This window comes from Pungitius pungitius, chromosome 11 (assembly GCF_949316345.1).
Source record: "Pungitius pungitius chromosome 11, fPunPun2.1, whole genome shotgun sequence".
NCBI classification, from domain to species: Eukaryota; Metazoa; Chordata; class Actinopteri; order Perciformes; family Gasterosteidae; genus Pungitius; species Pungitius pungitius.
In genome coordinates this window covers 18,265,420-18,291,705 of record NC_084910.1, presented here as the reverse complement: position 1 = coordinate 18,291,705, position 26,286 = coordinate 18,265,420, and the positions used below count along the sequence as shown (strand labels likewise).

Below are 26,286 nucleotides of genomic sequence, written 5' to 3'. Positions count from 1 at the left end.
TAATTGAGAGATCATTACATTATTGTTGTTGATATTGTTGCGTTTATTATCGCATTCATCATCTTTAGCTTTGCTGTCCTGAATGTTTCCTTATTGATCATTGGTCTACTACCACCACATCGATCCCCGCGCCGTTCACCGATTATCGCCTCCGACATCCGTTTGCGCGACACAAACAGCCTGACGTCATGCGCGGGTTCAGCGAGCGCACCCTGAGTGACGTCATCTGCGTTGGGTGCTGCGGGGAGTGCGCGGCTGTGTGGACACACGTCCGGTGCAGAAGGGCCGACATCGCAGCGGGTACGTGTGATTACCATCATATGTTGTTATTATGAGTGTGATATTCTCTCGTGTGTGTTGCTTTGGTCCAAAGAGGGGACGCTCGTTTTCCGCGCAGGGAGTCGGGCGGTGTGTGTGTTTGTGTGTGTGTGTGTGTGTCCGTTGCGGTGCGGCCGGCGCGGATGTGTTGTGGTCGTGTTCCTATTAATCCTTTATGCGGAGATTAAATTGCTCACGACGCATGTGATCTTTAGAGAGCTGGACGTGCATCGCATCCCGAAACCCACCGCGTTAAATGGAGGCATGACGCGCGGAGTGAAAAAAATAAAATAGAATCAAAAGATGATTTAATGATTTAATCCTCCCCGACGATGGGCTTCTGTAAACACGTTGTGGTATTTATTGTGTTTCAAACACAAGCCACGATCTACTCTGGTGATGGAAACGTTGACGTTAACGTGAGTTGACGTGTACGTCACACGGTGTTATGACGACAGACGTCCCAGCGATTGACGTTCAGCTTCATCTTGACGAGCTGCAATGTTAAAAGTAATAAACATATCAGTACATAGTCAGTTATTCCAATCCAGAAACACACACATTAGATTCCGATACTGCATAACGAGTCACTTTAAATTTGGTGCCTCAAATATATTTTGATGTAAATACTTTAAACGTTTCAATGTAGTGAGGCATTTTTAACATTTTGGTATTGCTACTTTTACTAATTATTAATTAAACACACTTAGGTTTTCGCAGATATATTTTACACTAATAATTATGTTTTTTTTAATACGTTTGAAGCGTTTTGACTACAGTAATATACTTTCCCCACCCAAAGTAAAGAGAAATTGATCTTAGATAAACACAACGTTGAGCCTCCATTCACAAAGCTCCAAGTAGTCAATGCAGGTGAAATATGATCTTGTTTCTTTGTTCAAGGTAACAGCCATCGAGACACAGCCTGCTGCAATTTTTACCTCTGTCATACTGTGACACATACGTTATAATAATGCTATATTAAACTTCACAAAGCATGTACTCAATGTACTGAAATTCTGCATTCTAAATCAATCACTGCTATGAAAAGTAAAATATTTGCAACGTTTTAATGAAATGCATCTTCTGTTATGCACATTTTAAATGCGCTCTATTCACCAGCGTTGCGTTGACTTTGGCTTGCAAAATGTAACAAATAAAAAGCATACAAATAGCTTGAAAACTGTTGCCAGGCCCCACCACATAATCCTCGCTATATTTGTGAAGTATCTAATTTCTCTACTTCCTCCACAGGCGATCTAAAAAATAAAAAAAAGTATGGAGGCAGGACATTTGTGAGTATGTGCACCACCCGCGTTTACGACCCATCGCAGACTCCCCTCTCAGGCCTTTCAACGCCCCTCTGACCTTTTGTGTGCCTGCAGCGGCTACCCCCAAGACCACCTGGACCGCTTCCTGCAGGGCCGGGACTCGTCCGTGGTGAACCGGTTCCAGCAGAGCTACTGGAAGACCAAGCAGACGCTCATCAAGGTCACCGGCAAGAAGGAGGACGAACACGTGGTGGCGTCGGACGCCGATCTGGACGGCAAGCTGGAGGTGAGGGGGGGGGGATTTTACTGCATGTGGAGGGAGGAGGAGAGGGGTGGGGGGTGGGGGGTGATTCAGGGTGGAGAAAACATTGAGGAGACGCTGGAGATTCTTTTCCTTCAGGCGGCGATTAAAATGGCTTTTTGATTCACACGGTGTCACTATTTGCTCGGGGCTTAGGCTGCCTCTCCAACCGCCCCCCCCATCATCCCCCCCATCATCCCTCCCGTCCCCCCCACCCCTCCCATTTCAGCAGTAATTTAATTTAATGGCTGAAATCAATAGCTCATAAAAGCTGTACCATCCAGCCGGGGCCCCAACAAGCGTTGAGATGAACTGGATATTAACATTAAGGCTCGAGTTTTAAAGCCTTAATGTGACATTCAACACTTCTTTTTCTACCTCACGTTGCTTCACATCGTCTTTGAATTCTGGTATTCGTCTTCCTAAAAAGAACTCATGCCGACGCAGGTGCGCCGCGTAACAAGCCTTATTTAACTGACCATAACAGCGATTGGGCATTTTTGACTTCTGTTGCAGGTGTTCCACTCCATCCAGAGGACATGCATGGAGCTCCTGAAGGTCATCGAGCAGTACCAGAGGAGGATCTGCTGTGAGTAATAAACCAAATGCAGTTTGTATGCAGTTTGTCCCCAACTATCAGCGCAGCAATGCATCATTGAGGAGTGGTACTGTGCATTTATTTGACCCCACACACCCTCCGCTGTGCAGTTCTTTCCCAGGAGGAGAACGAACTGGGTCGTTTCCTGCGCTCCCAGGGCTCCCAGGACAAAACCAGGGCTGGAAAGATCATGCAGGCCACGGGCAAAGCACTCTGCTTCTCCTCCCAACAGAGGTAGGGAACAAAAACCCATCACCGCCGCGTGTGCGCGCGACAGATGTGCGACCGATGCTCGTGAAGCGGCCACAGCTGAACCAACCTCGTGGCTCTTGATCGAGACCCTTTGCCTCCACACACACACACACACACGCAGGCTGGCTCTGAGGAACCCGCTGTGCCGCCTGTACCAGGAGGTGGAGACGTTTCGCTACCGGGCCATCTCGGACACGTGGCTGACGGTGAACCGGATGGAGCAGTCCAGGACCGAATACCGCGGGGCGCTGCTCTGGATGAAGGACGTGTCGCAGGAGCTGGACCCGGACACCCACAAGCAGATGGAGAAATTTCGCAAGGTTTGGATGTTGTTTTCTTTGCACTTGTGAGCAGCACGTTGCATCTGCTGCAGGCCAAAAAGTCAGGAAGCTGCAAGTTATTTATTCGTCAGGACGTTGTCGACCAAATGCGAAAAATAGATTAAAGCCAGAGACCCAACTGTTGCGGCATAACGCCACTAGAGGGCAGAGCGTCCATTGAGCCACAATAGGGTGTCCATGAAGAACCTCACAATGCTGCGTCTGTGTTCCCCGTTGAAACCCATGTGACGTGTGCGTATATATATATAAAAATATATATATATATATATATATATATAAAAATATATACACACACACACACACATACATATATACACACACATATTAATCTATATCTATCTGCCGCAGGTTCAGGCTCAGGTGCGCACGACCAAAACGGGCTTCGACAAACTGAAGAATGACGTTTGCCAGAAGGTGGACCTGCTGGGGGCCAGTCGCTGCAACCTGCTCTCTCACGTTTTAACCACCTATCAGGTACGACCCAAACCCCCCCCCCCGGGGGTGTTAGCGGAGGAAAAGGAGGAGGACGCGGCCGATGAGCCTGATCGTGACCGGAAAAAAAAAAAAACGTGCAGCCTCTGCTTGTTTTCACGCCGCTGCAGACGACGCTTTTGCACTTCTGGGAGAAGACGTCGCGCACCATGGCGGCCATCCACGAAAGCTTCAAGGGCTGCCACCAGTACGAGTTCTCCGCTCTCACGGTCAGAAGGGGCCCGGTATCTGAAGTAGCTCTGCAGGCTTTGGGAGGCGTCCAGTAACCAGTAATCGGCGACTTTTGATTGTTCTTTCAGACGTTAAAAGGCCCCGCGGACAAGCTGCCCAAGAAGAAAGGGAAGAAGAAGAAAACGAGAGCAGCAGAGGTGGAGGAGGGACAGAAGGAGCCCCCAGAGGAGCAGTGAGTTATCTGCTTGTGATCTTCACTCGTGCAGGTAGACCAAACGCGTGGGCCGAGGCGACGTGGATGAACTCTCTTAACCAGTCGGGTCACGACACGAAACGCGGCGCTTTGTGCCGTCGTGACGTCGTGAACTCTCCTTCGTTTTGTCGTATTTACAGACTCATCTCACTCGGGAATGAAAACACCGGCGGTACAACCAGTGAAGGTAAAATACAACACATTGTAGTACTATTTAACATGGAAAATACTGTCCAACCAACTCCCATTTTCAGAATCAGAATTGCTTGGTGGAAAAATAGCGAAAGATACTCACTTTACTATCATTAAAAAGGACAAGTAGGCAAATAATAAGCTCAATTCCGCTTTTGTTCCGATTCTGATGGACCTATCTGATCCTCCCAGGGGCCGAGGAGGGCGAGGAGAAAGACAGCGTGGCCTTACTGAACGAGATCCTGGGCAGCACGTCAGTGGAGGACGGCAACTTCTCGCGGGAGTGGGCCGAGGTGTTCGGAGACGCGGAGGACGGGGCGAGCGCGGCGCCGGGTCGACCGGCGGAGGCCCGGCGAGCGGAGAGCGACTTCTTTCTCCCGTCACAGCTGTGGGACCAGAGCTTGAGTGACCGGCGGTCCACCCTCTCAGGTCAGATCGCACCCGCCTCAAGTCCTCCCGAGCATCCTCTTCTTCGCTCAACGCGTGCAATAAGCCGCTTGTAAACCGACGGGTCCTCGGGGCGCAAAAGGACGCAACCCCGGCGCCATAAGTGGCACGAACGAGCGCTTTGAGACATCAAGCTGCTCTACCGCAAAGAGAAAAGTGGCTTAAAGAACCATTTCTCAAACCCACGTCCCCTGTCAACGTAATAGAAGGCGGCCGTGATGACGCGGCAATTAGACGAGGCCCAACTTCTCTCCTATCTCATGTAGGCCTGGACGCCACCTGGCTGCAGCTCATCTGGTTTTGTGGATTGTGTCAGTTTCCAGCTTAGCTCCACCGTTAAGGGCTCGTTTCCCTCGGCCAAACGCACAGAGCAGACGTTTCCAGGGGGGGTGAGTTCTGAAAAAAGGGAGGCCCGAGAGTCCAGCTGGTCAACAGGGGGCGGATCGATCTGCACTCAAAAACCAGAGCGGATCCAAATCACAACCTCGCGTTGCTTCGATCCCAGCACAGAACTTTGTAAAATATAGAAGACTTCAAAAAGCACTGAGGCACTTCTTTCAAGTGCTCACAAAAAGCCTGCCAGACCGAGCAGGACAATCCAGAGAATTTGATACCAGAGATTTGGCTGCTATCAAAGATCTTGGATGAAGAACGGTAGCGGGTGTCGTTTGATTGTAGTCCTAAACAAAAAGGGACTCATGCATGAAAGGTCACATGTGGGAGGGGGGGGGACCAAAGCTTATCACCTCCATTTGACCCAAATCCTGGAAAGAATCTTGTGAAGAGTCAAAAGATCGTGACTGATCTTAAACATGCGGCTAGAAAGTAAAAGAACAGGAATGTAAAACAAAAGGCATGAATTAAATCTGTGGGGGAAAATCCACCAAAGTGGAGCACATTCAGCTGCAGTCACACCCAACGACTTAAAATAAAAATGTAACCAAGAAAAAACGTTTTGTTCATTCTGAATTTCTGCTTAAACTTCAAGATTTAAGGAAACTAAAAGGCGAGGAATTACAACAACAACCAAAAGACTACGCTGGAACAGCCTAATGGACACAATAATATCCATGGTTCAAAAACATAGTACTTTAAACCTGTATTTGGAGCATGTATTGTTACTAAATGCAACATCAAATGCACAAAAGGATAAATGCTGACAAACTGGCAGCTCATAAACCAATAATAACTGTGATGTTGCCTCGATACAGAAAATATTGCTGGTTTGTGGCTGTTGCACAATATCCATCCACATCCAGTGTGTAACGTCGGGATTTGCTGAATCGGTCTAAAACTTGGGACCTACGTTTCAGATTTGGCCGGCGCACCTTTACCACCCGTTGCCCAGGCGACGGACCCCTCACCCGGAGCCAATCAGAACCTCTGTAAGCCAGCAGCGAAAGGTGGGTCTCAAGAGAAAACAACAGTGTAGTACAATAATGGAGACTTATCCAACCGAAAGCCTGTGTATAGATACTTCCAAAATTCTGGATGTCAGCCATATGGGGGGGGGGGAATATTTTCGTTTTCTTTTACAGAGAAAGCCGCCGCGTCCAAAGACCTCTCGGCGTGGTTCAACCTGTTCGCCGATCTGGACCCACTCTCCAATCCCGACGCCGTGGGCAGAACGGACCGAGAGCACGAACTTCACAACGCGTAGTTCTTCTGGCTGGTCGTCATGGCGATGTGAAATGGGTACCTGGGATGGAGGGTGCGCCACACGCGGCCCGTAGAAACCAAACTCTTGTTTGTGGTTGTGGACAGAAATTAAAACAAATCACAATTTAGGTTACAAAACAATTAGGTATATATATATCTGGTAAATTAAGTTAGCTTAAAAAAATAAAAGCTGGTAGATTCTAATAGGAAAATGACATATCAATACAGTATCTCATTATGAGACAACTATATTGTTACAAAAACACTTTTGAACATTTAGAGTTTAGCACTAATACCTCAGAGTCTGGAAGAAGAAGCCTTTGACATTAGCTGCCTTTAAAATCCCGACTCAAGTAGCATTTATATTTAATTTCTGATTCTCATGACGGTAAATTGCACAAAAAAGGCAAAGATCACAGTGCATTGGTTTGTATCTACGAAACCCTCCATGTTGAGGAAGGTATTTCTGCCATAGAGCCGATAAGACTTTCCAGCGCTGATCAGAATTAACGCAACTACGTCACACCACATTGAAGGTCTCCTTTCTACACTTTATGCTTTTCGACGGGTTTGCCACATGCTGCATTTAATAGATTCTAGAATAATTCACACATCATTAAGTCATTACTGCCTGTTGCATGCTTACGGTTCCCAGGTGAAGGTGTGATAGAATGAATGATGCATTTAAATGTGAGGTCGTTATCAGTGGATTATGTTTTGTATGTATTTAGACCAGTTACTGGATTTCAGGGAAAAATATGCAGTTTTCAGATTCTTTTCTGGAGCAAGTAGGATCATTTTCAAAATAAAACAATGTTATTCAAATTTTTACAATTATGCATGAATTGAATAAAACCCAAGTAAACGCCTTAATGCAATTACAAATCAAAAATATAGAACCTCATAACTATTGAATTATAAAGTTAATTTATCCGGTTGAAATCTAGCCTTATGCCATGTGACGTTTGTTAATGTTTAAAGTCATAACCAAATACATTGACTGCCTTACCATGACTCCTATTTATACATAAATGCTATGCTTCTGAATACTGGTATTTTGTCGCTGTGTCAGTCTTTGAAAATATTATATACCAATTCAAAGACTTTTCTTGTTTTCTTTATTGGAAAAAAAACAAAAAAACACACACACACACACACACACAGGAGATGTACATGAAATTGCGTAATACACAGAACTGAATCATCATCGCCAAACATGGCAACCATTTCCTTACTGCACAACGAGCTTGTGAATAAAAATTAGTAGGATTGAAACTCTTAAGAGCCAAAAGCAGAGAAGAGTTCTTCATCAGTGTGGAATGTGTTGCATGTGGTTCTTATCGTCGGTGCGCACGTGGCCGTATAGACCAACGACTTGGAATGAAACATTTACTAGATCATCTCTTACAATTTCAACATGCGCAAAATAAGTCATGTTTTATTTTACAATATGTTCCCGTGATATAACTTGTGCAGGTAACTTCTTGGATCTGTATATTGAACAAAACTGTGTTACACAAAAGTTGTTAGTGTAGCTTTACCTCAAACAAAAATCAATTGCACACTTAAATTCTGATTGTTTTAACTTACAAAAATCTGTGGAAGTGATCACCTCACTTCCAAGTAAGTGCTTAGTTTTGGTTCAATGATTATTGCCGTGTTTTAAACACGATGAACCAAAGTTTATATGGCGAATGCACATAAACATTTTGCTTCTGGCACAAAAATACGTGACTGGCCTCACACGTTTCCCAATCTGCTTTGGTACATATTTAATAAAAAGGGGGTCTGGGGAACATCTGTCAAAAGTCTCAATTTGAGAGGGTGTACCTCATGTAGCTTGCTCCGCTACTCACGGTTCACGGATGCAACAGTGATCTCTGGAACGCTTCATAGCACCTCAAACTCTAACCTGAAACAGGTTAACGCAAAAGGCCACGAGACGCGACAGCGGCCCGTCGATCCGGTTCTCAATAACTAAAAATATATTTCCGATTCCCGCAGTAGTCGGGAAAGTCCTTCAGTAGAATAAACACTCGGGAAAGGCCACGTAGTCCAAGCAAGTACATTCCACAAGACCTGAGTTGTTGCTCTGTGTAGTGTGGGGCATCACATCAAGGCAATGGGGGGTGGGGGGGCATTGTGTGCTTTTTGATTGGTTATTTGGTCACTGGAAAAAAAAGACTTCTGACATTAGCTTTTTGTGATGAGCTAATTAATAGTGATGGGACTGGAAAAGCAGATCTAGGTGTGTGCTTGTGAGCACTCAAGCAACTGCTGGTTTCACAAAGACAACATGCTACAAAATACTAACAAAAAATAAACAAAACAAAATAGGCCATGGCCTGCATCATTCTGAGCCATGGCTTAACAAGTGCAAACATTGCGATTAACGTGGGGGCAATGCATTCCGACTGTATGACACCCTGATACATGAATCTGGCATTTCCCATGCTGTCAAAAAAAAAAAAAAAAAAAAAAAAAAGGCTTACGTATATGTAGTTTAGATGTTAGCACACTGAACAGGCTGCTTAGATGTTTGATACCTCACAGCAGTCGCTGGTGAAAGACTTCTCCTTTTTGGATTTCCTCAAGGTGTCACATAACAAGATTATTTGAGCGCTCTCGATTTTATTTTTGCGAACTTAAGCAAAGCAGTTTTTGCTATTGGTGTTGTCACGGTACAGTAGGGAGGAAGGAAGGAAGGAAGGAAGGAAGGGCTAGGCTAGTGACGGGTTCAATATCCACCATCATGCTTGTGCATCGGGACGCTGGTACCATCGTCCGACGTTGCGTTCCGTCATTCCTGGACCGCGAGCATTCCCTGCTGGCTTGCGTTACAATTAACGGAGTGCAAGGGATTTTTTTTGTGTGTTTTTTTTTTTGTCGCTTTAAAAGCCACACCACCCGACTCGCTGTGACGCTACAGCTGCAGCAGGTGGTCTGCTTGTGAATACCTGAGGACTAGCTGGTGAGGAGAACTTGTGCCGAGTCGTCTTTCCCCACTTCTGTGTCGGCGCTCTGGCCGTCGGCGCTCGCGACGGCGCTCCAGTCGGCGGAGGCGGGAAAGCCGCCAAGCGGTGCAGCGTGCAGGCTTGGGGTCGCCTGAGGCCCCGGGCCGTCGATGCCGTGCAGGCCGGGGGAGCAGGACGAGGGAGAGACGGGGGAGAATAGGGAGGAGCAGAGGAGTTTGACGGGGCAGAAGGCGGAGCCTCTGGGAATGAAGTTCACCTTGTTTTTGTCGGGGCACGAGAAGAGGGGGAAGCCTTTTGATCTGCCAGACCTGTAGACAATTCAAGGAAGCACTCAATACTTTTAATCCGTTTTGAATAAAAGCAAATTGTTGATCCAGGACAGACGCTTTGCCTTCAACCCGCCACCCACAAAGCAAATAAGCTGGTTGGCTTTGTACTCTCCTCTTCGCAGTCCATCAAATAGTAGAGTGGTGCATTTAAGAAACAAAAATAACACATTGTAAAAATGAAAACAATACTTACACCATCTCCTCAAACACTTTGACCCTCTCGCAGCCCTCTGGAGGCTCCCGTTTGAACATGTAGCTGTTGTTCGGTTTGGGAGATGTGGCAAACTTGGGGAGAGGGGAACTGCACACGCTGTCTGGAAACACAGAAAACAAATATTACTACCTGCTTATTAGTAATGAGACACTTCCTAATACGAGTTTCTGTACCGCCACAAAGTCAAAACTGTTTTCAGATCCTTACTTTATGCAACGTAAACATCATTTTCCACAAACCCCTGTGCTTTCACACTGTGATGTTGACCTGTGGTTCACATGTGTCCTGACCAGCACGTAAGGATCCTGGATCAACGGTGGTCTGCGACACTACCATCAATTACAAAAAGTGCTTTGTACAAACAACCTGAAGTACTCTGGCACCGTGTGACATTTTAAATAAAGGTTATTTTAATTAAAAGCAAATGTGCGAGTAACCGTAATAGAACTATTACTATAGTTATTACTGATTACAGATTAATATCCATGTGTCTTACCTTACCCACAATGCAACTCAACCAATGACCGTTTGGTCAGACAACTGGGTGTGTTAAACTAATGTAGAGTCAGAGATAAGCTGGGAAATTCTTCATAATCCACTAAAAACCAAATAGTCTTCAGCCATCAAATGTGTCAATTTAGGGCTCCATACAACTTTACTTTAACACAACTGCACTCCTTCTGCCTCAAAAGTCCCTGACAAAACCACAACAACAAAAAAAAGCACACCTTTGTCAATTTCCTCTGCAGAGCACGGACTTCCATCGGGAGAGTGGGCGTGGTCAGAGCTGGAGGGGCGGGGAGACGGGCTCGAGCTGCCACTGGAGGGGGCCTGTGTGTCCGTGTCACGCGTGTCCCCACTGCGACTGTTGCGATGCAGGGGAAAGGGGGCGCGGCGGCCATCTACCACGTCCATGGCCTGTGAGGTCAGGGGAGAGTCAAAGCATTAATGCACAAAGACTGAGAGGTGGTGCAGGGCGTTTGGATAGGACAATAACTCAAAAAGGTGAAGTCATGGATGGATCAAAGTGTCCTCGAAAAACCGCAGCGCACGGTTGAAGCTTTCCTGTAAAACTAGCTGAACAGCTACAAGCCCACGAACCCGTCACTCTGGGTTCCCAGAGCATCAGCTAGAATGTCCTGAATCTAAGAACAACGTTTTTGTGTGTGTTTGTGCGTCTGTTCAAAAAGCAATTGGAGAAGCAAATATCCCACCAGACGGTGTTACGTGACATTAGACGAACAGCGTGATGCGAGGAGTGTTCTGCTGTGGCACAAATTATGCAAATCATGCAAGGGGAGCGCAGCAGGTTGTAAATTTGTAGTGATGCGTACCTTTAAATGTGTCTTTAAAATGCCTGTGTGCGCGCGCATTTGTCTGAGACTTTCTAAGAGGAGAGTTTTACAGTCCTGCCAAGGTTCACTAACCCACATCAGACAGGATTTACTGGCGTCCTCGTTTTTGAGCGATCCAATTCAGTGGGAGTGAGAATAAAATTCAGTGCAAGTGAGAATTTGCACGTGTGTTACTGTCAAGACTGTGATTCACGATGATGAAAATGAATTTACAAGACTGCTCAAGCATGTTATTCATTTTGAACGGGATACAAACACGTACAGTTCGACTGTATTGGAAATATCTAAAGTTACAATAACAACAGAACAGGCAGCTGTAACCCCTCTAAAATAAATGGCTCTATGTCCCCAATAGGAAACGGACTCACGGCTGACTTACAAAAGGTAAACTAGCAAACATACTCTGAATATAGTGTACACTTAAACTGGTATGAAACATTTTTGGCAGATCTTTGCTGCTTACGTTAATACTCCCGTCTGCAGTCTCAGTAGTACACAGACCTCGTAGGAACCCACTTCCAAAACCGGAAAGCATCCCTCCAACGAATCCACCGATAACATAGAGGCTTGTTTTTCTTTGTCGACAAACATCACTGATGGAAACAACTGTCTCGCATTCAAGCATTCATGATTGCTGATTGATGTCAAATGCGCCGCAGGATGCGACTGTCATGAGTCGTTTCATCAATCGCCATCTGCCAGTGAACACGGGCTATTAAAAGATACAGCAGTCGACTTAAAGCAAACTTTGTGCTGCTTTTGTGGCAAGTTGATGGACCTTCCCAACGCAAGCCGTGTGCTCTCAAACCAGAAAAATAGAAATAAATCCTATAGTAGACATTTTCTCATGTTGTGTGATTATGGAGCAATTTACCAATAAGCTAACCAGACAACTTTGCTGGCCATCAATGTAGCTCTTTTTAAAATTAGCTGCGCTGAAAATTCCTTTTCCCAACGTGGTTGCTCCCATTTAGTCCGATTGAAAATGTAATCCACCGGTTACAAATAAGGCTCAAGTGTGTATGGAAAGATGATGCCCTGTTAAGTGAGCTCAGATGTGGTACAAAACACACCGACAGGCTTACAGTTCAATGAGCACAAAAACAGTTTGACCCGGTTGCTGCTCTGTACACATCCTTACCTGTATCCCCTGATCCCAGTTCTCTCTGATAAACACACTCTCCAGCTCGTGGCTGATGCCCTCCACACTGCTCGGCACCCTGCATATGAAGGGTTTTGGCAGAGGGATTGTTGACAGAGTTGACGTTCCCTTGTACTGGAAAGAAAGAATAAAAAAATGAATTCAGATTAATTGTGTGATCAGACTGAATGGGTCTGTTTGCTGATCCAGTTTATAGAGACATTTAATGGGTGGAGGCATTTAGTTTAAATAAGTCTTACTGAAGTGGGATTAAATATCAAAGTACCAAAAAATTGACTGCATTGTGACATTACATTGCCTTAATTGTGATCTAACATAGGCAGATATGGAGCAAAGCATACTACTCTTCATTTTGTATGGCAACTACATTTAGTTTAGTTTGTTTTCCCCACAGTGGGTGATGTGTACCGTTACTGGGCATCTGTTAATGAATGAACTGCAAACAAGGAGAGGACAGGGCATGCCCGGACACGTTCCCTCTCCACTTTTGACATAACTGGTCAGAAGGGACTCATTAACTAGACGTCCTTCAGTGAAAGAGGTGCAACGTAGAACATCAGAAACTATGCGTGACCAGCACATGCAAAACGTGAAATGAAACTCCAAATGGGCACTTTTCATCCTAGAATCCTCATCAAATAGGGAAGGCAAAATAACTGCATGCTTATAACTTAAAGATTTATAGCTACTAAACAAACACTAATGTAAAAAATTAAAAATAAAACATTATCAAATAATGAATCAGGGGTTAACAGTAATTCATCAAACCACCTTGCTTAACCCGGGTGTATATATATATATTCATAGGCTGTTATCTCCACCAGCTGGGATGATGTTTGGTCACCATCTGTTTCATTTGTGTGCTTTTAGCTGGGCTGCTAAGCTACCTTATCGTGTACCCAATCCAACATCACCAGTCAGAGAGGGTTGATGCTTTCACCAGCGAGAACACGCCGGGTGACCCCGTTTGCCACGGCGCGAATACTGGCGTGAATAACTCACCTGCGGCTGAAATGCAGCGCCATGCTGCGCCTGTGGCTGCAGCGAGCTCTGCTCCCGGTCCTTGTTCTGCCGGATGACCTGCTTGCTGCGCTGCAGCTGCAGTCTCAGTTTAGCAATCTGCTGGAAGACAAGTAACATCAGCAAAAGACTGACCGTTGTAAAAGGTAATATTTCTGTCAACATGTGAACTCAAACAGAGTGAATTCATCTAGGTGATCTCATCGTTGCAACTATCGTTTTTTAATGAATGTTTTAAGTAGTTTTGATTAATTGTGTGGTGTGAAAATAAATGAAAAATGCCTGTAACATTTGCCTTCATGTCTTATAGTCTTAAAACAAACTTATTCAATATGTCCTTTCAAAAAGCTACTATGCTCACATGTGAGAAGTTAAGACAATGAAAATTACATTTTGAGTTCTGAAAAGTGACCTCAAAAGATAAAATGAGTGTCAAATAATTTGACCACGTTCCAGGTCTTTAATGAAACTGTAAATGTCAGCCTCAAAACTATGAAAATAATTCAATAGACCGGACACATTTGAGGTTTTGCTAAATGTTTGTATTTATGTTCCTCCTTTCGAAAAAAAAGCTGCTAACCTACACAAATAATATTGTGCTATTGTTGAAAATCATATTTTCTCATGATTTTCAAGACTGCAGGGAGACGGATTTATGTGGCATGCAACATCAATATGGCGCCCCCAAAAAACGTGCGCCACTGTGAGGCCCCATGAAGATTGGCCTGACTTGAATATAGTTGCAGGGCAACATAGATCACTGCGTCGGCCCCAAAAATCAGCCTGAAAACAAGATTCCCTTTGTGAGCCCAACAGACTCCGTTGTGCTGTGCAGACAAAGGTGTGGTCTTCAGGGCTGAACTTGTAATCCTGGCAACAAAGTCAACAAAGAGACTTGCTCGATTCATGACGTCCCTCCACGCGCACGCAACCGCAGCGCTTAGGGAGCCGGAACGCGTTTCACTACATCCATTGACTGACCGCAGCACTCGATAATGACAAGTCCAGGCGATCCCCATGTGATCTCAGAGGATGAGGAAAAAAAGGTTTTCCTGGCGGCGCTATTGATTGTGGAGGCCAAAGCCCCGGGGTTGTCTGCAGAAAGTTAAGCACTTAATTATTCTAGTGGGCCTAGTTTTAATGTATGACTACATTCACACTTTGATGGGCTCTTTATGGAATCTGATTCTTACGATTCACGTTTCATGAGATCCCACCGCTGTCTCTCCCTTTAGGACACAGCCTGTCCAAATAGAGTTACAATAAAGGCTTGATCTTCACAATTTAAATAAAAAAGAATTTTCCGAACGTGCTTTAATATTCTAATGCTTGTCTTGTCTCACCAGGTGCCAAACAGTTAACAAATGTGCAAATCAAAACATATTGCAGTATTTGCCCAACAGTTGTGTTTCATAAAAATGTAATTTATTATTAACTTACAAATGCCATTCAGGTCTATAAATAAAATGTAGCTCTGGTCTTTACATCTGGTGGAAGTTGATTCTTGAAGGTGGGCTTTGATATATATATATTTTTTTGGGGTCTTCCATCTATAGATAGATAGATAGATAGAGGAAGGAACAACCGATGAAAAAACGTATCTGATCATGTAATGGAATCAGAAATACTGCAGGGGCATGTGTAAGGCTTTGAAGTAACACAAGTTACCCTGAATAAGTTCACTCATTGCACACTAAAGAGGGAACAATATGGCTGCATCATCCTTGAGGTGCTCCTGCACCGTCTCTTGAAAACAACCGGCCATAATGAGATGAGAGTGGGAAACGGAGGAAAGAAGGAGGTTAAATTTAGACTGTGGTCTGGAGAGCTGGGAGAACTAATAGCTCCATGCGGTGGGCTGGTTGGCCACCGGGTCCAGCAGATAGACAGGAGTGGAAACCAGCCTTAAGGAGCATAATATTTAGGCCGACCTCAGACCCGGACTAAAACACATCTTGAATAAATGGAACGAACCTCACAAATGACAAAAACATGATTCCCGAGTCGGCTGTACGTTCGTTTTTAACCAATCCCAGCTTAGGGCCTGACAGAAGGCTGAACACAGCCTCATTCTGTTAATCCGCCATCTGGGCCATTCGCTGTCAGCAGCAGCTGTGACTTGCTACGGTTAGGACAGGTAAATCTACCTCTTTGAGGTGGTCCGCACTGCCCCAGGAGGCCGACCGCTGGTGAGGACTTCCCAGTTCTGCTCCCTCATCAATCCAGAGACCTGGAGTCTGAAATGCATTAAAATATGCAGACACATGACAACATGTTACACAACAATTTCCCACACAGACAACTAACGCAGCATGATGTACTCGTCATCTGCACGGCAGCATGAACACAGGTTTCCTTTGTGTGGGGAAGCAAAGATGTCTAAATAGAATAGAAATTCCTTGATGTCAAGGATTATCTAAGATGCAGCATCTGATGTGTCCTTACGTGGTTTAAAGTTGATAAAGATCAGATAACAGAGGTGACAAATGGAGACCTAGACATGCAAGGGTCTTCTGAAATACCCTTATTGATTTGATCTATTCATTCATTTGCACATGTACACATACACCGAAGATTAACATGAAGCGTGTGCTGTACAAGTAGGAAACGGTTTATACTAAGACCTCTTAACTGAATAGCTGATGTGACGACTTGTTGTGAAGTCTCAAGATGTGATCGTCGACTCGATAAAAGTCAAATGTTTGGATAACCACTTGAGGAAGTGGGTGAAAGCAGTAATGAGTGGTGTGTGTGTGTTCAAAAGTAAAGCTGAAAATCTGAAGTCAATAAAAAAGAAGGAAAACAATTAAGGGATACAATTCCTGAACAAAGCTCTACATTTAACAGGTGCCATTTTCTCCCCCTGGAGTTTCCATCCTTTCACCTCTAGTCAGTCTACAAACAAGTAGAACTGTTTATTTTTTTTACACACCGCTGGGATTCGGCCGAATATCTGCAGCACAAACGCGAGGCTTATACCAGGTCAACGGGTCTAAGCGGAGATTCTGTGTCGACAGTAAACTGGTAAGAAAACATCTGGTATACAAAACATTCCCTACCAGAGAGCATAGGGGTCGTTCTGTCTCACTGAGGATGTCTTTTAGACCGCTACTGCACAAACAAGCAAACGGTTCAATCATGTAAATATATGCAAAAATTAAGAGACGGAGGATGTTTCATAGGGCACGCACTACAGTCCACTTCCCCCTGATTATGCACATAAACAGTGCCTCTGGTCCTCAAACATCTGACGTTTTATAGTCAGCACAGTGGTGCGAAACATCTAAAATGTCAGTGTCTCCACACCAGTGCCTCATGCCTGACCCCACACAAACAGAACCACCTCTGTCTGTCCAGCTAACGCACAAGCCTTGCCCTACGATATGGAATATCGCTCTGAATAATGAGGAACACCCGTGGAGCCGTCTGCGCTGGTTTCCCCGGAAAGGGACAGCGAATTAAATGGGTGCTTGTCCTCTCATGAAGAGCGACTACTGTGCTTAGCCACGCTGGGCGGCAGATGCGTAGCTAGCCTTTAGCATTAACATTTTGTGCACGGCGTGAGGATTGGCTCACGCCGTCTGATGCCACTGGCAGACCTCACATTGCTGTAAAAGGGCAGGGAGGCTTTATGGAGTTTTCGGACTTAGCTGTTCAGGGAAAAAAAGAAAACTAAGTTCTCACAGATGTTCTGACGTCAAATGGAGAGTGCTGCTTGCTACGTGTTCCTCATTTGACAGTGAGCAATACGTGGACGTTTCACACAAAAAGCTAGATCTTTAATATGGGAGGGGATTGTGGTACGGCTTCATTGTCACTCTGACCAAAAAAAAATGTTATTCATATTATTTAATAGACTTTCAGCAACAGTTGATGCGAGGAGAGCTTCAGTGAGAATTCAGCTGGCAGCTTTTACACAAATTGTTGACATTTAATTAAACAACAACTTATGATTTATAAATCCAGCCGAAAAAAACAGGGACTTTAGTGGTTCTCTTTCTCCTATGGCTTGTCCCAGGGATACATAGTAAGGAAGTTAGAGGCAGCCGGCTATGAGCCTGGAGGGAGACAGACTGGCCTGCCCCCCTAACACCTCCTCCCACACAAATTGTCAAAAAAAAAAAACACCCACCTTTATTAATCTCAGAGGCCCTTTCATCATGCTAGCTCTCCAGCTTCCTGCCCGAGCTGTGTAGACTTTTCTACCAAGGCTATTGACTGATAATGTGCTGCTGTGCAGATAAAACTGTTAGCATAGCCTGCAGCTTGCTTCCCATTAGGATTCCCACCCAAGAAGGTTACATTCAGGCAACATCCTCAAGAATCCAGCTCTGTTCCAAAGCAGGAAATAGCCGCGCTTCAATAGAATTTGAGTGAAACTTGTGCGGCTTTGTTTAGATTGCATGTTGAGACATGGGGGCAGACAGTCACTGCCGTCATTGGACAGAGTTTAGAGATGTGAAGGTCTGATTTGAGAAGTTGGGTTTGTGCATCTGTAATCTCTACACATCTTAAACGGAACAGAAAATGGATAAATGTCACAATGGTAGCATTTTTGTCATTAGCACTTACTTCAATCACACCCAACATTTTACAAGGAGAGGTTCTGGTCGATGATGTCACTACTACCGAGAGAATGTATTTTTAGCTAGGCAGAGTCACTAGTGTGAGAAACAGCCGGCTAGTCGTTTCCTCAGGCTCAGAACGCACATGCGTGTCAGTGGCGAGCCACCCGGCCGGCGGCGGCGCAGCGGTGGCAATCTGTGGCGTGTACAAGCGCAACTTTTCACAGAAGACATGGAGCGGCGCAGGCCGTTTGATCGGGATGCCTTTTGTCTGGTCTGGTTCTTTAAAGTCGGCATGGTGAGCGAGGGCCCTAATCTTCATACAGACACGCTCTGTGTTCTGTAACCACAGGGCCTAGGACTCGCAGACCTATCCCGGAACAGTGATTAGCATATGTATGGGCCCTCTGCTCCTCTACTCCCACACAAAGGGCAGGCGGGCCGAGCAGCCACGAGGGCCAGGTGGTAAGCAGTGGGATTTCTCCTCGACTCAGCCACAGCTTGGGGGACAGGTGCAAACGGCTTCACCTCCATGCAAGGCCACACAACAGCTCAAAAGGAGAGGCTGTCTCCAACTTGTTTGATGCACAACAAAAGAGGCCAGGGACCTTTTGTCTGCTGCTCTCCGCTGTTGTTGTCTTACTGAAAGAGCAGAGCCACGGCACAGCTCTCTAACAGGAAGTGGTCTCTCGTTATTCTTGGGGGATTTTGTGCATTTAATCGTCCAAGGATTTTCAACTCTCACACTCAGACATCGTTACGACATAGCCAAATGTTTTCCATGACAAATTTCCTTTGAAGGCTGTAAATCCATTAACAGGAAATTCATTTGGCTTCAATCAGATCTTTGTGGATAATAACTGGGAAATGTGGTCCTGGTCACGTCACTACGTAGCACAGGCAAATCAATCGGCAAAAAAAAAAAAACAGTACTTACAAGATCACTATGTGCCCAGATGTTTGTTTAAAAACATTTTCCAACTGATAATCCAATGAATTATATAATCTAATGCATCCACATTAGTCAATTTTTTTCCAGGGCTGCAAAGGAACCCTGTAATAATCAGCAGCTACTCTGTTTACAACCACTTCAAGAGATCTTGTCGGCCCTCCCACCACTTCCTCAGCCTACACACAAAGAAATGCGAGACAAATGAGGGGTTAAAGGTATGAAGCCGATGTAAATTAGGTTTGGCGGTCTTCATTCAGACGGATGAAAGGCTTCTGTCAGCAAAGAAGAAGCCCCTGTCATGATCTTGCATAGTCAATATTCTTTTATAACACAAACACCCCCACCCCCCAAAATGGAGCTCCAAGAGACAATTTGCATTTAGCCATCAGTCACTTCGCAAGATTAGTGGGTGATGATGTGTGGGCTGCTGGCCAACAATATCGTTTCAAGGCTCAATATGAAATCCATGCACAGGTCTTCTTAAGCGTTAAACTGTATTAAATATAGCCAACTCCGTTAGGCTTGTATTTATTTTAATTCATTAATTAAGCCTGTTAGAATGGTGGATGGATCTAGTTAACTAAGCCTTGATGCTTGATTGATTTAGTACTAAATAGGTAGAAAAGAATTATTAGGTTTGTGGTATTATGTTTGTTTAGGTCTGTTAACTGTAAATATTTCATAAACTTCATAACAGAATTATTTTTTTTTAAAGTTTTAATTCATTATTAGTAGTAGCAAGCACATCTTGTAGTAGTGTAATAGAAATATGTAAAATGGCATGAAAGAGTCAAAAACTTCTTGGGGCAGCACCCCAACAGCTGCAGGGTGTCAAAGCCCTTTGAAAACACAGTAATGAAGAATATGATGTTTCTGAATGAATGTACCTGTGTGGCTTTGTCTTTCATACAGGAAGGGTAGGGTCCATGGGAGTCCCGAGGCCACTGCCCGGTGAGGTACGGTCCTGTGATAGCGTCCAGGGAAGATGTCCGTCGGATGGCACTGGAGCTCCGTACCTGTAACTTGGACCTTTCCGCTGTGGGGAAAAACCAAAGAGATAGAATGACACACCAAGTGAGCAATATTTCCAAAGTCTTGAAGGCGCGTCTGAATTCAGTGGGCCTACTTAAGTGGCTGTGTCAATCTCACTGTATAACAAATTCCTCAACACATTCTACAAAAAAAAAAAGGATGTGGGTAGATCTTCACATGAACAAAAGATATAAATTTACTTCATATCACATAACTTATTCTTACTATGGTTCCTGAAAGAAAATGACAATACATTATAATCAACACTTCCCCTTCACCGGCTCACTACTACAGTTGAGGCAACAGCTTGCCTCGCGAGTCTGGTGTGGACGGTTTTTCTAATCTCATAAGTATTAGTGCAGGGCAAACAAACAGGCCTGATAACGGAGGCTTGAAGTAAATGTAAATGGCTGAGCAGGAGTATTTGAGGTTATGAAAGCAGAATGCTGTGAGCCAGAACAGTTAAGTGCACACCACCCACATAAGAACTCATAAACAACCACACCACAATGCACACCAGTACTGCCTGCATCCACTCAACATTCTTGCAGGGACATGCAGTAAGAAAAGAAAAACAAAAACATGCAAAAAACCATTCTTAAGCCAAGTGTTGTGAGCCTGAATTGTACTGCGGCAAAGGAAAGCACCTTCAATTCCCTTATCAGGAGAAAGCAAAACACATTGATCAGGAAACATGTACGCTACTCCGTCGTCTGAGTTGGTTTATGAAGAGGCCTTTTGAACTCGAACATACAAACCTACACTCACACAGACTAAACTATCTAAACTAGCCCCCCCCCCCCCTCTCCTCGCAGAACCACATGGCTGGTCTTTGTACATAGAATACACAGACCTACTCACCCAAAGGTATTGCCTAAGCAAGCTTACTCGGCTACAGTAAAATTCCCTAAAGCATTTTAGACAAAGGAGGCAGGCTAAATTTCCATCAATATTGATATAGACTAAGCCAGTGCTCTCAGAACTGGGGTTGTGGTTATTTTCCATCGTCTCTCCCCACTTGCCAGACTCCAATAACCTTCCGACGTGAAAGAAGCCAAGACATCAAAAGAGTCCATCTGCTGATTTCAAGGCAAAGTATTGTATGCAATAACAAAAAGGAAACATTTTGGTTTGGATTTTAATGAGCACTTTCTCTCACCAGGCAAGCTCTAAAAAATTTTTTTTTAAAGTTATTTCTAGAAAAACGGTTACAGGCTGGTTTATTAACTGTACAGCTGAGGCAAATGTGAAAACAAACACGTGGTTCAGCTCAGTAAACAATGGCAGAATGGTTTCCTGTAGGTTTTCAAAAGGCTGCACAACCCCGATTGAAAAGAAAATCAACCATTTAGCTTCATCCTGTGCTTACAGGACAAAATCACTTTCGGAACCCAAGAATTTCTAAGTTGGGTGATAACATAATGTCCACGTTAAAGCCTGGACATTGTGTTATTCAATTTGACTTTGTGATTGCTTGAATGATGAACACAGTGAAAAACAACAACTCAATGCTGTACTGAAACTTTCTGCTAGGGCTATATCTCAATAGAGAGTAGAATACAACAACGTTGAATCTTCTTTATGGACTATATCATCTAATTTAAAAAAATTCATCATGGAGGAATCCCTTGAACCCTGCGGTTCATGTTTCAGTGTCGCTCTACATGAAGTGTTCAGCCATCAGAGCGGTGATGCTTGCATACAATATGAACGATGATATTAATATTAGTCTTGGCCATGATATGTTGAAGTTAGGAGTTTCAGCTACTTTACCGCAGTGGGTCAGAAAATGTCTTATCAGCATATTTGAAATAAGTCAAATCAGTCAATGACTGGCTCGAAGAATAAAATAGCTTGCACTGCTGGAGGAGCATATGCTAATAGTGCCAACGATTCCAACTTTATAACAAGAATGAGAAAACTTGACATCGAAGTTAAGGTTCAACCAGATGCCACCCAGACAGAAAGCACAGCACAGTTCCACCAGAGACGACTGATTTTGGACATCTCATTTGGTCCTACTCTGCAGTTTAAATGGGTGACAATGAAGCAGGGCTGTTTCAGCACAGCTGGCCTTTTGACAGTGAGCAGGACTATCATTGTTGGGACAGCGTGTTAAGTGAATGATGTCATGCTGGTGAACCTAAAAAGGTCATGATGTTGAATATAATTCTCCTCCCTCTGTCTTTCATCATCCTTCTAGGAACACCAGAGCAGCCCATTACCACCGGGACATGGACTGGCATCGACAACCTTGGTGTTACAAAGCACTATAGACGGAATTTCCCACCAAATGGCACGCATTATGTGTGCAAGTGGGTTCAAAGTTGTACAATAAACAATTAATTGCGAAGTGTAAAGCTACCTACTTGAATCACAATAAAGTTTGGCCTCTGTGATAAAAGAAGGAGATCACTAAACTGTTGATTTCTGACTTTTAGTAGCCTGCACCGACCGTGGGTTGATATGATCATCATCAGACACCCCTCCCTGGTGTTTGAACTGTGAGGTCACTGTGATGAAGGAGGGTGGAGACTCCATCAGCACCACTAACATGGGATTCTGGGTTAGAAGTAGCCAGTTACAGAGAAAAGGAGGTATGTGTGGCATGTCACTGTGGTGGGAAATCAACACCAAACGCTAACCAAACACGGGAGAAATGTATCGTGCCTGGCAAGCCAGTGATGGAAGAGACTTTGCTTCCTGCTTTGCATGGTACATTGGTCAAGGTTGGAGGTCACCTCATTCAAAAGAACTGAGGAATGTGAAGCACTCACAACTCCACAATAACTAAAATCATGCACTGAAAATGGCAGACTACCATTTTGGTTAAAAAGTTCAAGAGGCAGAAGCTTTTAAACAGGGACTAATGAAAGTAGCATTGATCCAGCTGTAGTGTCGTGGTTTGTGTGCTGCAATATGGAACCTAATCTCATTAACTGCAGAGCACATGGTGAAAATAGTTTGTGCTTTTCATGAGTTACTCTGGGGTAACAGAGGTAGTACTCCCTTACATGAAAAACAAGCATTAGTTAAGAAACTAAATTGTGATGGGATATCGTGGGGTTTTCTGCATGTATTTGATACTAAAAACATTGGATTTACAAAGTAAAAATAAAGATTCTTTTCAGCAAATTATAACTGCTGTTCTGGCACACAAAAAGTAACTTCTACTGGAAAATCTTGGCAGGAAAGGCTATCACATAAATGAGATTTAGTGACACACTGGGAAATGCAGATTTAGGGGCGTCTGGACTCTCACATCCTCCTACCGTTTTTCTATTTATCACTTCTAAAAGAAGCAGCTGATCATGACAGGAAACAAACTAGCACAGGCCCGTGTCGTCCTTGTGCAAGTGTGCTGAAGCTCGGCATATGTTCAGAATGTGTCCGTGCTGTATGTATGGAGGGGGGAAAGCAGTAACACCTGACTATTCGCTCAGTCCTGACTATTGGGACTGACGTGGCCCATTTTACAAATGAATTCATGTCTTTCAGCCAGTCATTTCCACCCCCCCCCCCTTCTCCTGTAGAATCCAAGAATCCGTAGGAAACGACAGCTAGTGAACTCTTTACGAGTGAACTGCGGAAATCGATGGTGGGCTAAATAGTTAATCCAGCAACCTAATGTGCAAATGAAATGCCAACCTTGCTCCAGGCCTTAAGGCGACATATTAAATGCATTATTTGACACGTGTTCCGTACAATTCCACATATGACATATAATATATAACTGAAGTAACTGTATACCAGTTGGCGTGACAGCGGAAAAAAGTTAACATGACAAATTATCAGTTAGCAACAGCACGTGGTGACATGGCAATTCGTGGCCTATCTAATTTAAGACAGTTGGAGAAAACTTTTTTGGGGTTTTTGTTACCTCTGGAAACCGGAGAGTCGGGGGTACAGGAGGAGTCCTTGTTTTCGGGGGACAGTCTTTGCTTTACATTTGCACTTCCTGAACTGAGCGACGGGCTGGATGGTGGGCTCGAGCCTCGGCTATTCGTGGCTCCACCGTAGAGGGTCTGCGCCCGCGTCGGGCTGCCCGGACCCCCGCGCAGGAGCTGGAAGGGCACGGTGGCTCGGATGGGGTGCAGACGGCAGCTGCCGCCGTTCCCGTTGAACGAGCCGGGGGAGCCCGCGTTGCTGCGTCTCACCCTCGGCTGCTGAAGCGAGTTGCTCGGGGCGGACATCCTCCCTGGCCGGCTGCAATTCCTATCGCAGTGAGGAAAGACGTACTGCCAAAGTTGCTGCTTCTCTAAAACGCAAGAGGAGGAGGAGGGAGGGAGGGAGGGGGAAAAGAATGAAGGATAAGACAAACATTAGCTTGTTAGCAACAACAAAAAGACGTTAGCTTCCTTTAAAAAAAAAAAGAAGAAAATCAACTCATGCGTTTGAGGGACCAAAACACACCGTATTTGGTGATAACCTACCTGTTGAGATACTAACACATGCCGACCTAAGCTTAAACCATCACACAAGTAACTTTATAATTAGTTTTTGGTACTTCGAGACGTTTAATTCGTCTTTTCCTGATCCCGTAGTGTCTTCTCCGTCATGTCCACTCAGACTGAATGACAGTTGGTTCGGCCAGACTACTGGCTGATGCTTGTGGGTGGGCTACACTTGTCGCTTCCGAGCTTCTGATTGGATACGTGCGCTGTACAGTAATGTCGCTGATTGGTGCTAATTCTTCTATGGGCTGTACTTTAATCCAATCAGGTGGAAACGTTATTATTGCGTTTAAAGTTTATTTCTGGAAATTAAGATGTAAAACCATACATACGGTAAAAACCCAAACTATTATACACGTGTGCCGCCTCTGTGTGTAATGTATAGTATGTACCTGTTAATCATAAAACTGTTGAACATTAGGAGCCGTTAAAAGCTCTCAGTCATTATTAACGTCACACGACCTCGTTCAGCAGATGGCGTTTGCACAGTTGTGGAAAAGCAGATTCGCGGATTTCTTCTTGTGCACATTGCCATTAAATAAAAACACAAACTATTATGTAAACAATATTTATTCCATCGTTGCATACACAATTTAACTGATTTTTTAAAAACCTGGTGAGAACTGTATATCTTTGTCAAACTGATTTTGATTGTGTTGAGGCAGTTAAATATTGTTTTTCTTTAAGGACACAAGTGTATTTTCGTCTCAGCTTTCGAGCCAACATATAGACAAGAACGAAATTTGACAACTGGACAAATTTCAGCCGATGATTAAGACTGCCATATGGCTAAAGGCTCCAGAACTTCTACCAAGGGATCAAGTGGAAATATTCTTCTGTTAACTGCTGTTTTGAAGGTTAAGAATCATCTTTCAAGATCAACACATGTATTACTACATTCAATGAACAAAATGTATTGTTTGTAAACAGCGGTGTCCATCTTTCAGCCTGCACAGACAGTCTGTGAGAGTTCCCATGGGAGAACGGTGTTTAAAAGAACCCACAGGATAGAAAAGCCCACGCCATCTGTTTCTATGAAACATCATGATGAAACTAAAACCATGTAAACTTATGGAAAACTCCCCATTCAGCACAGCTCCCAATTTGTCACTTGGAATTTATTTAAAAGGCAAACACAAGATACACTGAAAGGATGAAATTCCAGCCACCCTGTATTTTTCGGGACGCTACACGGCTCGCCAATTTGTCAGCTCCACTTCAAAATAGTTCACAAAAGGGCATGCAGGCCTATAAAACCTCCCACACCACGAAGAGCGGCATACAGTAGCTCCTGTGCCCCCCCCCCTCCACCCACCCTCCTCTTCCTCCTCCTCACCTCCTCCCTACTCCATGACTAAGTGATTTAGCCAGCTCTGGTGCAGGCCGCCTCTCACTTACAATGGCTCCCTAGGTTAGTGACAGAGCGGGGAGGGTGGCAAAGAGAAAGAGAGAAAAATCCATTTACAATGCGGCTTACACACGGCCGCCCCCCCCCCTCCCCTCCCCTCAACCCCAACAGACGGCACCCATCCTTGGATTGATGTGTGGTATGCATAGTTTTTTTTCTGTGGGGTTGCAATTTGGGCACCGCAGAGAGAAAAAAAGAGGGTCGGCCTGTGTGTGTCGGAGGGGTTGCGGGGGGGGGCGCAGGCTGTCTGTTTCCTCGCCCTCTCTTTGAGTCAATAGTGTTCCGGCAGCTGAGGTTCTTTATGAAGGGAACAATCTGGAGGGTCTTGTCAGAGTGCCGAGCAGCTGCCGTTTTCTGGCGAGCTTCTTTTCATGGACCACGGGCCTGGAGTGGGCTGGTGAATGCAGACGCGAACCCTCCCACCCCCCCCGGCTCCCTATCGGCCTCACCCTCCTCCTCGTCCTCCTCCCCTCACCTTCTCCAATTCCTCATCCACCCCTTCCAACACTGGAAGGCCTCGCACAC

General features: G+C 44.8%; 2 protein-coding genes across 4 annotated transcripts; one reads left to right on the top strand and one right to left on the bottom strand.

Annotated features, from left to right (window-relative positions):
• Positions 1–201: 201 nt before the first annotated feature.
• ica1 (islet cell autoantigen 1) lies at positions 202–7,347 on the top strand. Of its 2 annotated transcripts, XM_037452809.2 has the most exons (13): positions 202–300; positions 1,573–1,613; positions 1,704–1,875; positions 2,407–2,479; positions 2,599–2,722; positions 2,862–3,060; positions 3,430–3,555; positions 3,684–3,782; positions 3,873–3,976; positions 4,138–4,184; positions 4,382–4,618; positions 5,950–6,039; positions 6,175–7,347. In XM_037452809.2, the coding sequence occupies exons 2-13, from the start codon at positions 1,597–1,599 to the stop codon at positions 6,294–6,296; spliced, it is 1,410 nt and encodes a 469-aa protein (XP_037308706.2). In that variant the 5' UTR covers positions 202–300; positions 1,573–1,596; the 3' UTR covers positions 6,297–7,347. The 2 variants fall into 2 exon arrangements, 1 of the variants encoding a protein (XP_037308706.2); XR_009957087.1 differs by lacking the exons at positions 5,950–6,039; positions 6,175–7,347 and having other exon boundaries at positions 3,873–4,010; positions 4,382–4,467.
• A 43-nt stretch (positions 7,348–7,390) lies between these two features.
• Positions 7,391–24,493, bottom strand: LOC119196976 (glucocorticoid-induced transcript 1 protein). Of its 2 annotated transcripts, none has more exons than XM_037452810.2 (9): positions 24,333–24,493; positions 23,780–24,155; positions 19,755–19,903; positions 15,498–15,587; positions 13,333–13,452; positions 12,310–12,444; positions 10,542–10,731; positions 9,793–9,913; positions 7,391–9,578 (listed from the first exon to the last, which is right to left on the bottom strand). In XM_037452810.2, exons 2-9 carry the CDS (start codon positions 24,090–24,092, stop codon positions 9,260–9,262), a joined length of 1,437 nt encoding a protein of 478 aa, XP_037308707.2. In that variant the 5' UTR covers positions 24,093–24,155; positions 24,333–24,493; the 3' UTR covers positions 7,391–9,259. The 2 variants fall into 2 exon arrangements, with proteins under 2 accessions (XP_037308707.2, XP_037308708.2); XM_037452811.2 differs by having other exon boundaries at positions 13,333–13,449; positions 23,780–24,157; positions 24,333–24,492.
• Positions 24,494–26,286: the final 1,793 nt, after the last annotated feature.